A 12,957-nucleotide genomic window follows, 5' to 3' on the forward strand; every position below is an offset into this window, starting at 1 on the left:
AACTCGGCGATCGTATACGGGATTTGTAACACTATTTTACTACTTACGAAGTTCACGACCCGTCTCATGTGATAGCGAATACCAGTTTTGCCCACGGGATGTTACAGCAGTCATTCATTACTAAGACCCTGTTCAAAATTATATGAGGGGAAGCTGTCATGCTAACTCGGATGAGAAATTTGCAAGTTTCCACCCGACTGTTTTGTACCAACAATCTTACTGTTTTATTTCCGAAGATGGTGGCTGGTTGGCGCCGGGTGCCGACCCCTCGGCGGACACACGAAATAGATAGAATACGTAAGGTAGGTGACGTTGCTGTTTGGCGCAACAGAGAAGAAAAAGAAATAGGCATTCGGGGTGCCACTCATCCATCAGGGGAGGACCAATTGTATATACCCGTTATGCATGGACTTGGGCGTTTGGCGGATATTTAGTCTTGCTTTTCAGCAACAGCATGGACCCCCCGGACAATATTAGTCTGATGGGGTTACCTTTATAAGTTGCTTCTTTTGCATATCTCTCCTAATCGTGCATACAATTGTGATGTGTAATTTCTAATACGCCCCTGATGTTTCGGCAAAGCCAGAGCCTAGTTTCTCCCCCGCTTCTCCTCATCGTCGGCCGCTGGAACCCCACACTTCCCCGACAAAATGACGATGTAGCTAGCTCTACAGGGGCTAGCTATGGCGGGTCTAGTCGAGTATACATATGTTGAACGTGCCCGCTCTAGACGGTCTCACTGCTGCGAGGTATCGGATAGACGAACGTGGGCTGCGGGAGTCCACGAGGCGTTGTTGTCCATCGTGTCACGGCCTCTTCCGATTCGACACTCGCGAGGGATATGAATAAGCGGCTCTTGCGGAGGGAATACCTAGAGGAACTTGACATTTTGCCGGCGCTGAGGAATTGCTCGTCTTGTTTCCGATTCCAGAGCTTGAGTTGAAATACTCGACACAATAATATGGAGTCGTCATTTCGACCGTTGGCGTCGAACGCCTTGCGTAGCTGTAGCTATACGTTAAGCCGTCGGGTTTTACGGTATAGCTCTTCTACTCGAGGGCCAGCGATATCGGGGGCTTTGCGCGGTTGGACGGGAAGTCGACTGATGATGCAGCGGAGATGCATTGCTACGTCTGATCTGAGTTATGTGGAGGGACCGAAAGAAGTAAGTAATTTTTATCATCTGGTTGCGTGGCTCGTTATGAATCTTACACGGCTTGCCCACTAACACTCGATAGCCGCCGTTGCTCACATGCACGATACCAGAGCATTTCGCAGAGATCGTCTCGCAATATGGCGACCAGCCAGCTGCCGTATTCCGGTCTCCAACAACAGCTGACATGAGTCCGACATTAACTTCATCCAGGCCGGAGACTACGACTTTAACGTATGAGGATCTTGATGCTCAGTCGAATATCCTCGCGCATTCGTTACGGTCCCTCGGCGTGAAGAAGGGGGACCGCGTCGCCGTGAGCTTGGGGAACGTCGCCGAACATGCCGTGTTAACATATGCCGTCGTTAAACTAGGGGCCATTCTAGTCCCGCTCAATCCGACCTTCAACGCCCACCAGCTCAGTGCCGCACTATCCCGCCTTAGTGTCGAGGTCCTCGTTATAGCAGCCGTTACGGACCTTGCTTATAAGCCGTGCCGCGGCCGTAGTAACTACGATCTCTTGTCTGCCCTTGTACCCGATCTGTCTAGTAGTAAAGTTGAATCATCGACCGTCCCTGCGCTCAAGTCTGTGGTGCTTGTAGATAATACGCCCTCTCATCCCCTCGCCGGCTTTCCTCCCATACAAGACCTCCGTGCACTAACCCCTTATTCCTCACTCCGCTTATCTTCCCCTTCCACGTCTTCTCTCTCCCGTTCGATAATACCAGATGCTCCGCTCGTCCCAGCGGAAACGATTAATATACAATTCACGTCAGGCACGACATCCATGCCAAAAGCCGCGATGCTAAATCACACCAACATCCTGAACAACGGCCGGCTAATCGCAGCGCGCATGGGGCTTGATCCCAGTGACAGGATAGTGTGTCCGCCGCCGCTATTCCACTGCTTCGGATCCGTACTAGGATTCATGGCAACCGCAACGACGGGAGCTTGTATCGCGTTCCCGAGCCCAGCGTTCGACCCTGCAGCCTCCCTGCATACCGCCGCGGAGCTACGCGCTACGGGGCTCTACGGCGTACCCACCATGTTCGCTGCCGAACTCGAGCTCCTCGCTAACCCAGCTTTCGCCGCACGTTTGCCACCAGGCGGCCTTAGTAACTTGCGCAAGGGCATCGCGGCGGGCAGTTCGGTTCCGGAACCGCTAATGCGCAAGTTACGAGAGAAGTTGGGGCTGAGAGATCTGGTCATCTGCTACGGCATGACGGAGACCAGCCCCGTAAGCTGCATGACAGCGCCCACGGACCCGGACGATCGACGCACGAGTACCGTGGGCCGCGCAATGCCCCATACGGCCCTTAAGATCGTTGCGCCGGGCGACCGGTCGCGAATCGTGCCGCGCGGTACATGCGGCGAGCTAGCTGTATCCGGATACCTACTCATGAAGGGGTACTGGAACGACGAGGCGCGGACGGGCGAAGACCTGGTTCGGGACCAGGATGGTAGGCTGTGGATGTATACGGGCGACGAGGCGCGCATGGATCGCGACGGGTTCGTCGAAATTACGGGCCGCATAAAGGATCTGATAATCAGAGGTGGCGAAAACATACACCCGCTCGAAATCGAAATTGCGCTAGCGAGACACCCGCGCGTGCGCGAGGCCAGCGTCGTGGGGGTACACGACGAGCGGTACGGCGAGGTCGTCGGCGCGTTCGTAGCGGTGCACTCAGGTGTCCAGACGCTAGAAGACGGCGAGGTAGATGTGGGTAGGGGCAAAGCGGAAGCGTTGTCTAAGGACGAGGTGAGAGGTTGGGTCCGGGAACAGCTTTCGGGTCATTTGGTGCCGAAGTACGTCTTTTGGACCGACGAGTTCCCCAAGACGGCCAGTGGGAAGATACAGAAGTTTAAGTTGAGGGATGTTGCGAAGGAATTACTTGGAACGGCGACGAAGTAGGTAGGCGTATAAGTCTATATTTTAAAGGCTGGCATTGTAGGGGACTGGGTATATATAAGTGTGCTTTTAACATGTTCTAACTATACCAAAGACAGGCCTTCTCCTTTTGTGATATGTCTTATATACCTAATTCTTCACTAATGAATTCGTTAGCATATCACGATATTTCAAAATAAGTATATTCTTCTCGAGTAAAAAAATATCGACAGGGCGTAAATAGGCTGGCAGAGGGATATCCGCGAAAAAAAGGGGGTATCGCAGCAAAACTTCCAAAGCGCCTTCGAACGAGGGTATTCCTAAAACCATCCCCTATGCAAATAAACTCCAGACTCTTCTTTCTTCGACGACCCGCCAAAATGACAAGATGGTATTTCCAGAAACCAAGGCTTTACTTAAGCCTCCGAACACCGTAGAGTAGACACCCTCATGCAAGTCGTTGAACCTATCTATTGTATAGGCCGTATGTAATTCGTAACCCATTTCCTCAACCCCCCTATGTCTTTTCGCTATCCTAGCCCACTCGCAGTTTTAGCTGTATTCGCCGATACATTTAGCGTTGCGGTCTCGTATTCAGGCATCATCTGAATTTACTGAGCTGTAACGCGTAGAGCCTTGGTAGGTGATGTATCGTTGCGTCGCAGCTTGTTTTCGGCAAAGTCCTTCACGATCCCGTTCTGCGACGGAATAGTGGTTGTATTGTGAGGGGCCTTGTGCTACTCAAATCGGGGCACCGTCAAGTTCGTTGCGGGGAGTTTGGCAGTTATGTGCGTTGCGCAGTGGCGGAAGTGATGTCAGATCTGGTTGTATCTAACTTCCCGAGAATTCCATCCCTTTCCATATGGGATAGCGATCCAGTTCGTCTCTGCTCGCCGCCTTCCCTTCAGCGGGATAGACGGGCCCTCTTGTCTCCCGGGGCGGTTATGGGATCTGCGAGTTGGCAGCAGTGCTCATAGTCTCGGCCACCGACGTCATGCCGGAACCCACTATCGTGAATGGAGCGTTGCTCCTGGGGAATAAGTTTGAGATCACGTTGATAACGCCGCCTTCGCCGCTAACGTAAATGGAGGCGTATCGAAGTAACAGGAGAACATTCCGCTCGGTGTAGAGGATAGCGGCGAAGGAGAGGGTGGTGAATAAGAAGCAGAAGATGGTCCAGAAGACGGCTTTTTCTACGGGCGTATAGACGTACACGCCATAGGTGACTTCGATACGGTACTTCTTGAGGCTCGCCCAGCGGACGAGAGCCTGGATTGCGGAGGGGGATGACGACATTGTAGTATAGTATTATAGTATATACCTATATATATATATATATTGGCTGTAATAGCTATATAGCAATGGTGATGTCAATGTCGATTACCGTAACGATGCCGAGGAGTTCCGAGGATCTTGGCTACAGTCTAGGCGACCCAGGAAAAAGAAAACAAGCACAGAGAATGCGAATCATCGAGGAGGCAATAGGTAAATATTAATATATAAGAGACGCATTTCGGCATTTAGCTCGCGTTCCCTTCGACCTTGGCACATATTAATAAACTCTCGCCCGGACTGGCGCCAGTGACATCGGAAGAAAGAGTCACGGTTGAGTGGGTACATAGAAGACTTAGACTGTACATAAGATAGGCACATGTATGGGTATGTGTGTAAGCAGTAGCATCTGATCATGAAAATGGGATGGCGGATCGCAGATATGGATAGTAGCGACAGCCGGATCGCTCGGAATTCCCATTTCCCATTCTTGTCTTACCCGTTGCTGCCATATGCGGCACCAACCCTAGCATCTACATATGAATGGGTGCTAACGGTAAGGGCGATCGTTGGCCAGCACCGTATGTATGATTCCTAAGAGACGGATACACTACATACTCGCATGCAACATGGATTAGTAGTAGCCTTGCGGTTCCAATATACAACGTCGTCAGGTGAACAAGATACCTAATACAAAGACTTGACCACATTCATAGGTAGAAGGGCGGAAGTAAGTAGTGTACATGTGTATGTAAGACGGAAAGAATTAAGAACGAAATAGGTAATGAAAGAAGGCAAGCAAGGGTTTATCGGAGTTCCGCATAGCGCCTAAATAAAACTTGATCGCCGGGCAGTTCGGCATTATCGGGTTGAGGCTCCTTTTTTTTCCTCTCTTGTTCCCACTTCGTTTCTGACTTCACTAGCGAGGGCGGTCCTCCTTACTTACCTAGCTATGTATTATTATTGTATGTTATTATCCATCCCCTCAACTAGATATCTTAGGTACCTAGGAATTCAAGTTCCGTTCGTAGTATGATGTTCTAGGGATAGATAATAGATCACGATATGGAAGTTCAAAGAATTTTGATAACTAAGCGACGATGTTGTATGATAGATAGTACGTATGTAGTAGTTCATTTAGTGATATGCTGACATATGAAGTTGATGAGCTAGCATTGGGGGCCGTCATTACATACAGCTGCATTACATATCTTTTTCGAACGAACTATTGAAGTCTTCTTTCCTATTGCGGCGCATTAGTCTTCCCATATCAGGTTAGCATTTGAAGCTCGAGTAGTTAGGTTAGGTTAGGCGTTAGCGGTTTAAGCCGAGAATGTCAGACGCACAGGGCTGACAGCACAAGCTTTTGGTATTAACGAGTTGAGTTAGTCTGCCAAGAGTCCCGCGGAAGGAATTCCAACCATGTATTTCTTTCCTACATATGTACCTGTCACGTACCTAGCCGGCGACGGTCGGGATTCGGAGAGAGTATTAAAGAATGTCGTAGATAAGTACATACCTAACTGTATGTGTTCTGCGCGAATAGCTTCTAGCTCGACTTACACGCGAGATATCGCAAGCAGACCAAGACACTGTAGAAAATAAAAGAATGCTTCTGAGGTGAGAATGAGAAAACCCAAAAATAAGCGAATTATATGGCAGATAGCGGGACGGTGAATTTGGCGTATCGCTGCATAAGCGACATGACCAAACGTTCACGCGAAGTTCGACGTTCGAATCCTTCCGCCGCAAATGTATGTATTCCTTCTATAGACAGTATGCGCCTAGGCGGGCGCATACTGTACAATTCTGCATACACATATACCTAGGTAGGTACCTAACCTATATGCACAATATCCTGGCCGGCAGATGGCCTTGATCTACCCAAAGACTCGGAAAACTCGGATGGTCGTTCGGGTCACGCCCACAACGCCTCGAGCCAACCACCGGCCAGTCGCGCTGAGGGTCGGTGCATACATACATACCTACATAGAATATGTAAAAGAAGCTTCTAGTTTATATAGACCCGCCGCGCCAGGTTCTTTTGGTCATAAGGTCCGATTTCACGACTGTTACATAGAAAAAGAACTCATCGTACGAACTCGCTGACCATACATCGTGCGATGCCGCCGGAGCAAACGTCGCGGTGGTTACCGATTTCTTCCGCGCTCGACCTTGTATATAGCCCGCTGGGTTAGGTACGTCCGTCTAGCCCCCGGTAAGACCGACTTTGAGATATAACTCGGGCACGTGGGTTGCTACCGGCTCGGCGGGAGCTGGCTTGTATGTACTTATGCTCTGGGTATAACCGACGAACGAGGATAAAGAAGTGAGAAAGTTGCAATGCCCCAGGGTCGTATAATACATTATACAGCATAGGCGACGCTTTGCGCATAAAAAACTACGTAGGTGGTGTTTTAACAATTCACCCTTAGCCTCGAGTCGTGCAGGTTGCCTCATGCACATGGCAATTCTCAGCGAGGGTTTCCCGGCATCGCAAGGTCGCATTCTAGCGGCCCATGCCGTACGGATAGTGCCTATGGGGTAACACTACATACATACGCCGATGAAGCCATTATTGTAACCTGGCTCACTACCGACCTTGACCCCGGATGTGTAGCGACATGGCCAATCATACTCGTTTACCCGGATTTGTCGGATAGGGAGGTAATTGGATCATAAGCATAGCTGGTTGTTAATAAGAGCGTCTATCTTAGATTGATGTCTTTTTATGAGAAGCCGACGGATTGGGACTTGGAGAAGATTGAACTAATAGGTAGATATATGTAAAGGCAACTTGCACTACGTACTATAGTTAACTTGCGATTAAGTTGAGAGATAACTGTACTCTTAGAATATTTACCAACTAAGCCTCTATATATTAGCTTTAACTCGGTTAATTCTTTATGTCCCGTATTGAACCAGGACCACACCGGACGATGCGGTGTTTCAAGAGGAGTCACCATAGATATTGGGGTGCTCAACTCTTAATCAATTTAGGTAATTACATAGGATTTTGCTTAAAGCTGTCGACTCCATCTCCAGAGGTAGATTTATAGACCGAACAGCCTGCTAGGGTGTGCCATAGATCGAAACCCTTAACTTTACCCAAAGAAAGGGACGACGCACATTATGGATAGCCAGAGAATACTATAAGGTCACGGATATTTTTGAGGGACTAAGATTAGAGACGGAGAACGACCTTGTTCGAAGAAAGTGGGTATTGTAATATTGTGTGGAATACAGAAGCTATCATAGATGCTCACCCGAAACTTGCCTGTTTACGTGGGTTATACGAGCTATGTCCCTTAGAGCTAGGTATGTCCCTTAACAAGGCTTCGCAAGATGAATTATTGCATGCGAGGTGATTTGCTGATCAATTCATATTGACGATGCAATCCGCCCCATCAGTTTAGTTCGATCCGGTTTTAAATTGTACACGTAGTAGACTATTCCTGTGGATCGAAACCCCATCTAATAGTCCCTCGATGTCGTTGTCCCGGCTTCATCGCCTTGGGCAAACACTTCCAAGAGCAGCCCCTCATCGAGAAGGGGATTCCCCTCTCTTTATCTCCCGAACCTACAAAATCCGTGGAGATGTCGTTTGTTTTCTCATCGATATCAAGGCGAGAAATTTCCCACCATTCGATCCATTCGGTCAAGGGCACTGCGACTCGCCGTCCGCATACTGAGCAAGGTAAGTCACCAGAATTAGCGTTCTGCTCGCTTCGATCGGTAAGCCGATTGAACAACTCCGTGAGATGCGGAGGCGCGTTGGATGGAAGGTATGATGGTAATTCTCGCAGCTGTCCGGATCTTAAACAAGACTGGAGGGCTAATTCAAATAGCGATGGCACACGGCTTTGATCGCAGATTGAAGTGGACTGGTTTCGCCTGAGCCGCGGGAGCTCTGGAGATAAATGGAGATCCTCGGTTTGAATGACCTGGTTTGGATGCTCTACATTCTCATGTATTGGACTATCCATTGTAGTCGATGTTGAGTCGGGCAGTTTATACGCAGAGGCCACGACCCCTCGGCTATCGCTAAATTGTACTGGTGTCCGTGCGAGTATAATAACCTCCCACAAAGAACCATGTAGTCTTTTAATAGCGGGCGCCTCGGGTCGGACGGAGGGTTCATGCTGCTTGTCGAGCCAGAAACGTACCCTTCTGCCATTAGGTCGCACTAGCTCGTTCTGAAAGAACACAGCCTGCCCGTGCTTTACTTCGTTCCAAGAATCGTCGTCAACCCAATCCGGTTTGAAATTGTCTGGCTGGTAAAAGGGGTTCGGGTGTATGTTTAAAATCTCAAGTTTGCTAGGAAACCTCAACAGATCCAGTAATTCCCCTGGCAAGGACCGAAGACGTGTAAGAGATATATTTAGGGTCTGAAGGTTACGAAGTTTTCCAGTACTAGGCGGGAGCTCAGTAATATTGGTATTTCGCAGAGTGAGAATAGTCAAATTCTCTAGATTGAAGATAGCACCAGGAACGCGTGAAAGAGGGTTGTTGGACAAGTAAAGAGAAATAGATGGTTCCTTAGGCTGAAATGGAAAATCTTCAGCTATAGGGGGGACAGTATCGAGCATAGAAAGCTGCGATATAGTTGCATTAGAGATACTATCGATCTGGGATGAGCTATAGCTAATTAGTGTCTGCGTGGATTATATAGCGGCCTATTGTTTCTATACCGGCCCGCGGACGGAAGAAATACTTACGACAGGTCTATAGCCGTGCTCCCGGCATCTATAGCGTCCTGTATTACTTGCCGAGCGATTGCCTCACTAGGGGAGATGGCCGGGACAGGCCGAACATGTCTGAGTTGCGGTAGCTTAGATAAGGCAGGCAAATCCATTTCCGTAACCGTATCGTCATCTGTATCCACAGAGACATCGCTTCCCATCCAAACCCCACTGTCGAATTGTCGCTCGAAGGTCCTTTTTGCTTTTGGTAAAGGCCGTGCAACCTCGGAAAACGTCGAATCAGATGACGCGAGGTGCTGCTGAAACCAGGAGCCGACATAGCGCTTTTTCCTATGTCTTCCCTGGGTATAATTCTCCACATGAGGATCATCATCGCTGGAGAAAACAGCTGGGTCGCTTGAATTAGCATATACTGGTGGCGCGAGCGATTGGTCGCGAGCGCGTTTTCGCGTATTAGTGAAAGTTTGGGTGTAAGAATCCCAAGACACTGCGGGGAGTTTAGGTAGGGTGGGTTCTTCGTCGTCCATAATTGCGACGAGATGATTAATATTGTATACTCGGAAATAAATAAACCTGGACTATAAGACGACCATGAAATTTGGCCCTTCGAGAATCGGTGAATCTGATTTTTTTTTAAACAAAAAATGAACTTGCGATTGGAGTAAATATTAGCGAGACGCTTCGATGGTCAAATACGTAAAGTAGGCGCGTCACGTCACGTAAAGTGTGTGAAGACCCACCTTCCCCAACTAGCAAGCGCGGCTCTGCAATCGCGGGCCTAAAACCCCTGCACATGCAACCCGCTCTGCCGCTGTCCCAAGGTTCTGGTTCAATTAAATTCGATTCGCTGGCAGCTTTCTCTCCAAAATCCCCTTCTGTCGAAACCAACTTAACATCCATCTGTTATGCATGTTTCGGCTGGGTCTATCCAGAAATAGCTCGATGGATGAGATCGTTAGAATCGCTAATCTGTACTCCACTAGCCCATCCATCCTCCATTTAGTATCAAGGGTTTAAAAAAGGTTTACATCATATTGGCCACCATCCCCGGAGTCGATAATAGGGACTACCTCTCTTGCAAATCATTTTCATCGTAAGTTGTGTGTATTATATGCCTTCGAGGTCGGATACGAATTAACCCGGTCGACATGGGCAATGTGAGAGCGATGTGACCGCACATACGAGGTATATTTTCAATCCCAATCGTCATCATCGTCGTCGTTAGCGGCTGCATGTTTCAGATTTCCACTCTTGATCCCTTTACCCAATAGTTGTTCTTCCTTCGCATCCTCTGCATCTCTCTTCCTTTTTACTACTCTCATGTCTTTCTCACCAACCGCGCCCACCTCAACTAGCAAGTTGTCGATGTCCAACATGCTTATTCGCACACCACCCATAGTAACAAGAGTGACTATTTGCTTCACAATATCGCCATTCTTATACACAAGAATGGTTGGGCAGTTGCGATCTGGGTAATTTTCGATTGCCTTGTCCGCTCGGATCTCGCAGAACTTAATATCACCATATTCTTTCGCTGCTTGCCTCCAAAGCTCTGATAAAACTCTCGATTCGACGTTGGTCCCGAGTGAGGATGTGAGGTTGACAAAAACGGGGCCCTTATGTGAGGCTTCTGTTACCTCGCGCGAATACTCTGGTTTCGACAGCGGGTAGACTGTGCCGTGTATTGACTTCTTAGTCAAACTATTCAACTCTTGCATTCGTTTCTGTCGGTACTGTTCTAGGAAAGCATCGTCTTCTTCATCTTCCAGTGCGTCAAGCTCATCGAGCTCTTTCCCCTCTAGCCTATTCTCGTGTGCTATTCGGTGGGCCTCGAGTAAAGCTTCTTCTATCATAGGTGTAGGAGAGGGAGGCTTTTCGGGTATGACGCCGTGTTTACGGAGTATATCATTCCTATCGTATTTTATGAGATGAGAACTTAGGTTGGGGGAGGGATTGTTCCGAATAGGACATACCATTCAGTATCCGCATTTGGGTCGTCAATAGGAACAGCTATTCGCTGCTCTGTTGGAGCGGCCATCTTGATTGAATTTGATATAGTCGTAGATAATCTGAGGATAGTGTTGAATATAGCTACAGGATGCCTGATGTTGCGTTACGTAGGTAGCCAACACGATTTGAGCAATATTGAACCCCTCCAAGTGGAGACCTAGGTACTGGATGATGAAATAGCCCAGCTTCAACTGGCAGCTGGCAGAAAGCTCTGCCAGGTGGCGGACTCCGGGTAGTCTCGGTTTTCGGATCAGTACTATGTATTTCTAGCTCGCCGGGCTCCAGTAAGAAAGGTGGGTCTTTTAAAGCCCTAGCCCTCCTCAGCGCTAAGCCTGATTTAGCTAAACTAGAAAAGTCTTAGTTAGTTTCGCCTCCTGCCCACCAGAGCCAATCCGCCGAATCAAAATCCAGCTTCCCCAAAATTTACCAAGCGAACTTTTATTCTAGGACACACACGCACGACCTTCCCCTCAACTCAATCTCTTAACTACCTCAACCATCGTTGTTCGCAAGCACAGCCAAAATCTGCCATCAACTCCATCTTCAGATTTCGCCAGCCGATATTTCGCTTGCCAACCCAACAATCAACATATTTCTTGTTACAATCAGACAAGATGGTAAGTCTAAATGAACCTTGTTTTTGTTTACGCTCTCTATCATGTTGTCGACCGATCTCCGCGATTTTCGATTTATCAATCATCGACGCTTCCACGACAATATCAACACCAATATCGGCAAATGTCTTCCCTTACGTCTAAACACATAGTTTGAATGGATGTTACCATTGATCGGATACTCGAGACGGTCCAAATACAACTTTGATGGGCGGGTGGATGCTTGGATTCGCACTCACAAATGGTACTCTTATACTGACAAAAAATTTTCAAGGTTCTCGCCGTTGATCTCCTCAACCCTAGCCCGGCTTCTGAGGCCAAGAAGCACAAGCTCAAGGTACGATACCAATATAATTTTCAATATTAGGCGATACTAACGTCATTGAATAGACCTTGGTCCCCGCCCCCCGATCCTTCTTCATGGACGTCAAGTGCCCCGGTTGCTTCACAATCACCACCGTGTTCTCCCACGCCCAGACCGTCGTTATCTGCCAAGGCTGCACCACTGTCCTTTGCCAACCTACTGGTGGTAAGGCTCGATTGACTGAGGGCTGCTCTTTCCGAAGAAAGTAGAGGGTTTCGTCTCGCATTTTCTTCGTTCTTGGGCATGGGTTACGACTTCATGGGTATAGTTCGGATATCTGCAAGGTACTGGACGGAATGGGCGCATGAAAAAAAACATGGCATATTGTCTTCCGGATATACTCGACTTTTACGAACCTCTACGTCTTTGCAGATAGACGACGGATACCAAGAACCTTAATACAAAAGGGGCGTTTGGGGTCCTGATATCTTGCATCATCCGTTTCGCTACGAATGATTTTTCCTCGTTTTCTCGCCTTGTGTATTACGAAGTCGTCACCTTCAGACATAAGCAGGATGGTTTATTCTGCGTGGGTGGATAGCTGGAAATGGCTTTCCACATGAGCATCTTCCGAGGCCTATTTCTGCCAGTGTAGGTCTCTAGATGTGAGGACGTGGAACGTTGATTGAGGATCGCTACATACCCAGTCGTAGTGATTGTTGTTGTCACTGCATTAGGCGAATTCACATGGTTCCACTATCTTTTTTCACTTTTTGCCCATCGTGATGACCAACGTCCCATTGCTTCTCTAAGTTTTCTATAACTGGAATTTTGGAATGTAGATCTTAACTACACGAGCGGATAACATTTGAAACGAAGTCGTATCCTTTTCCCTTATCTTAGATGTTTTGTCCTATAGAAGACCTCGCTATTAGAGGAGTAACTACCTAACCTACAGTTTTTATATAGGGGTCATTGGGCATTTACATAGATTACGTACCTGTTAAGGGATT

The 12,957-nt window shown here is 48.2% G+C and overlaps 5 protein-coding genes across 5 annotated transcripts; 2 read left to right on the plus strand and 3 right to left on the minus strand.

Annotated features, from left to right (window-relative positions):
• Positions 1 to 683: 683 nt before the first annotated feature.
• F5Y00DRAFT_252160 (acetyl-CoA synthetase-like protein) lies at positions 684 to 3,065 on the plus strand (the record flags this gene model as incomplete). Its single annotated transcript, XM_048009908.1, has 3 exons — positions 684 to 690; positions 1,059 to 1,165; positions 1,239 to 3,065. The coding sequence occupies 3 exons, from the start codon at positions 684 to 686 to the stop codon at positions 3,063 to 3,065; spliced, it is 1,941 nt and encodes a 646-aa protein (XP_047866793.1).
• A 612-nt stretch (positions 3,066 to 3,677) lies between these two features.
• Positions 3,678 to 4,423, minus strand: F5Y00DRAFT_30386 (uncharacterized protein). Its single transcript, XM_048013457.1, has one exon. The coding sequence runs from the start codon at positions 4,335 to 4,337 to the stop codon at positions 3,984 to 3,986; it is 354 nt and encodes a 117-aa protein (XP_047866794.1). The 5' UTR covers positions 4,338 to 4,423; the 3' UTR covers positions 3,678 to 3,983.
• Positions 4,424 to 7,519: 3,096 nt separating this feature from the next.
• Positions 7,520 to 9,650, minus strand: F5Y00DRAFT_30495 (uncharacterized protein). Its single transcript, XM_048013458.1, has 2 exons — positions 9,032 to 9,650; positions 7,520 to 8,951 (listed from the first exon to the last, which is right to left on the minus strand). The coding sequence occupies exons 1-2, from the start codon at positions 9,541 to 9,543 to the stop codon at positions 7,763 to 7,765; spliced, it is 1,701 nt and encodes a 566-aa protein (XP_047866795.1). The 5' UTR covers positions 9,544 to 9,650; the 3' UTR covers positions 7,520 to 7,762.
• A 559-nt stretch (positions 9,651 to 10,209) lies between these two features.
• On the minus strand, positions 10,210 to 11,054 carry F5Y00DRAFT_260317 (thioredoxin-like protein; the record flags this gene model as incomplete). Its single annotated transcript, XM_048010998.1, has 2 exons — positions 10,210 to 10,927; positions 10,990 to 11,054. The coding sequence occupies 2 exons, from the start codon at positions 11,052 to 11,054 to the stop codon at positions 10,210 to 10,212; spliced, it is 783 nt and encodes a 260-aa protein (XP_047866796.1).
• Positions 11,055 to 11,801: 747 nt separating this feature from the next.
• On the plus strand, positions 11,802 to 12,213 carry F5Y00DRAFT_260318 (ribosomal protein S27-domain-containing protein; the record flags this gene model as incomplete). Its single annotated transcript, XM_048010999.1, has 3 exons — positions 11,802 to 11,855; positions 11,915 to 11,977; positions 12,031 to 12,213. 3 exons carry the CDS (start codon positions 11,802 to 11,804, stop codon positions 12,211 to 12,213), a joined length of 300 nt encoding a protein of 99 aa, XP_047866797.1.
• Between the last annotated feature and the right edge of the window lie 744 nt (positions 12,214 to 12,957).

The sequence above is a fragment of the Daldinia vernicosa genome (assembly GCF_022497035.1).
Source record: "Daldinia vernicosa strain CBS 139.73 unplaced genomic scaffold F5Y00scaffold_13, whole genome shotgun sequence".
NCBI lineage: Eukaryota > Fungi > Ascomycota > Sordariomycetes > Xylariales > Hypoxylaceae > Daldinia > Daldinia vernicosa.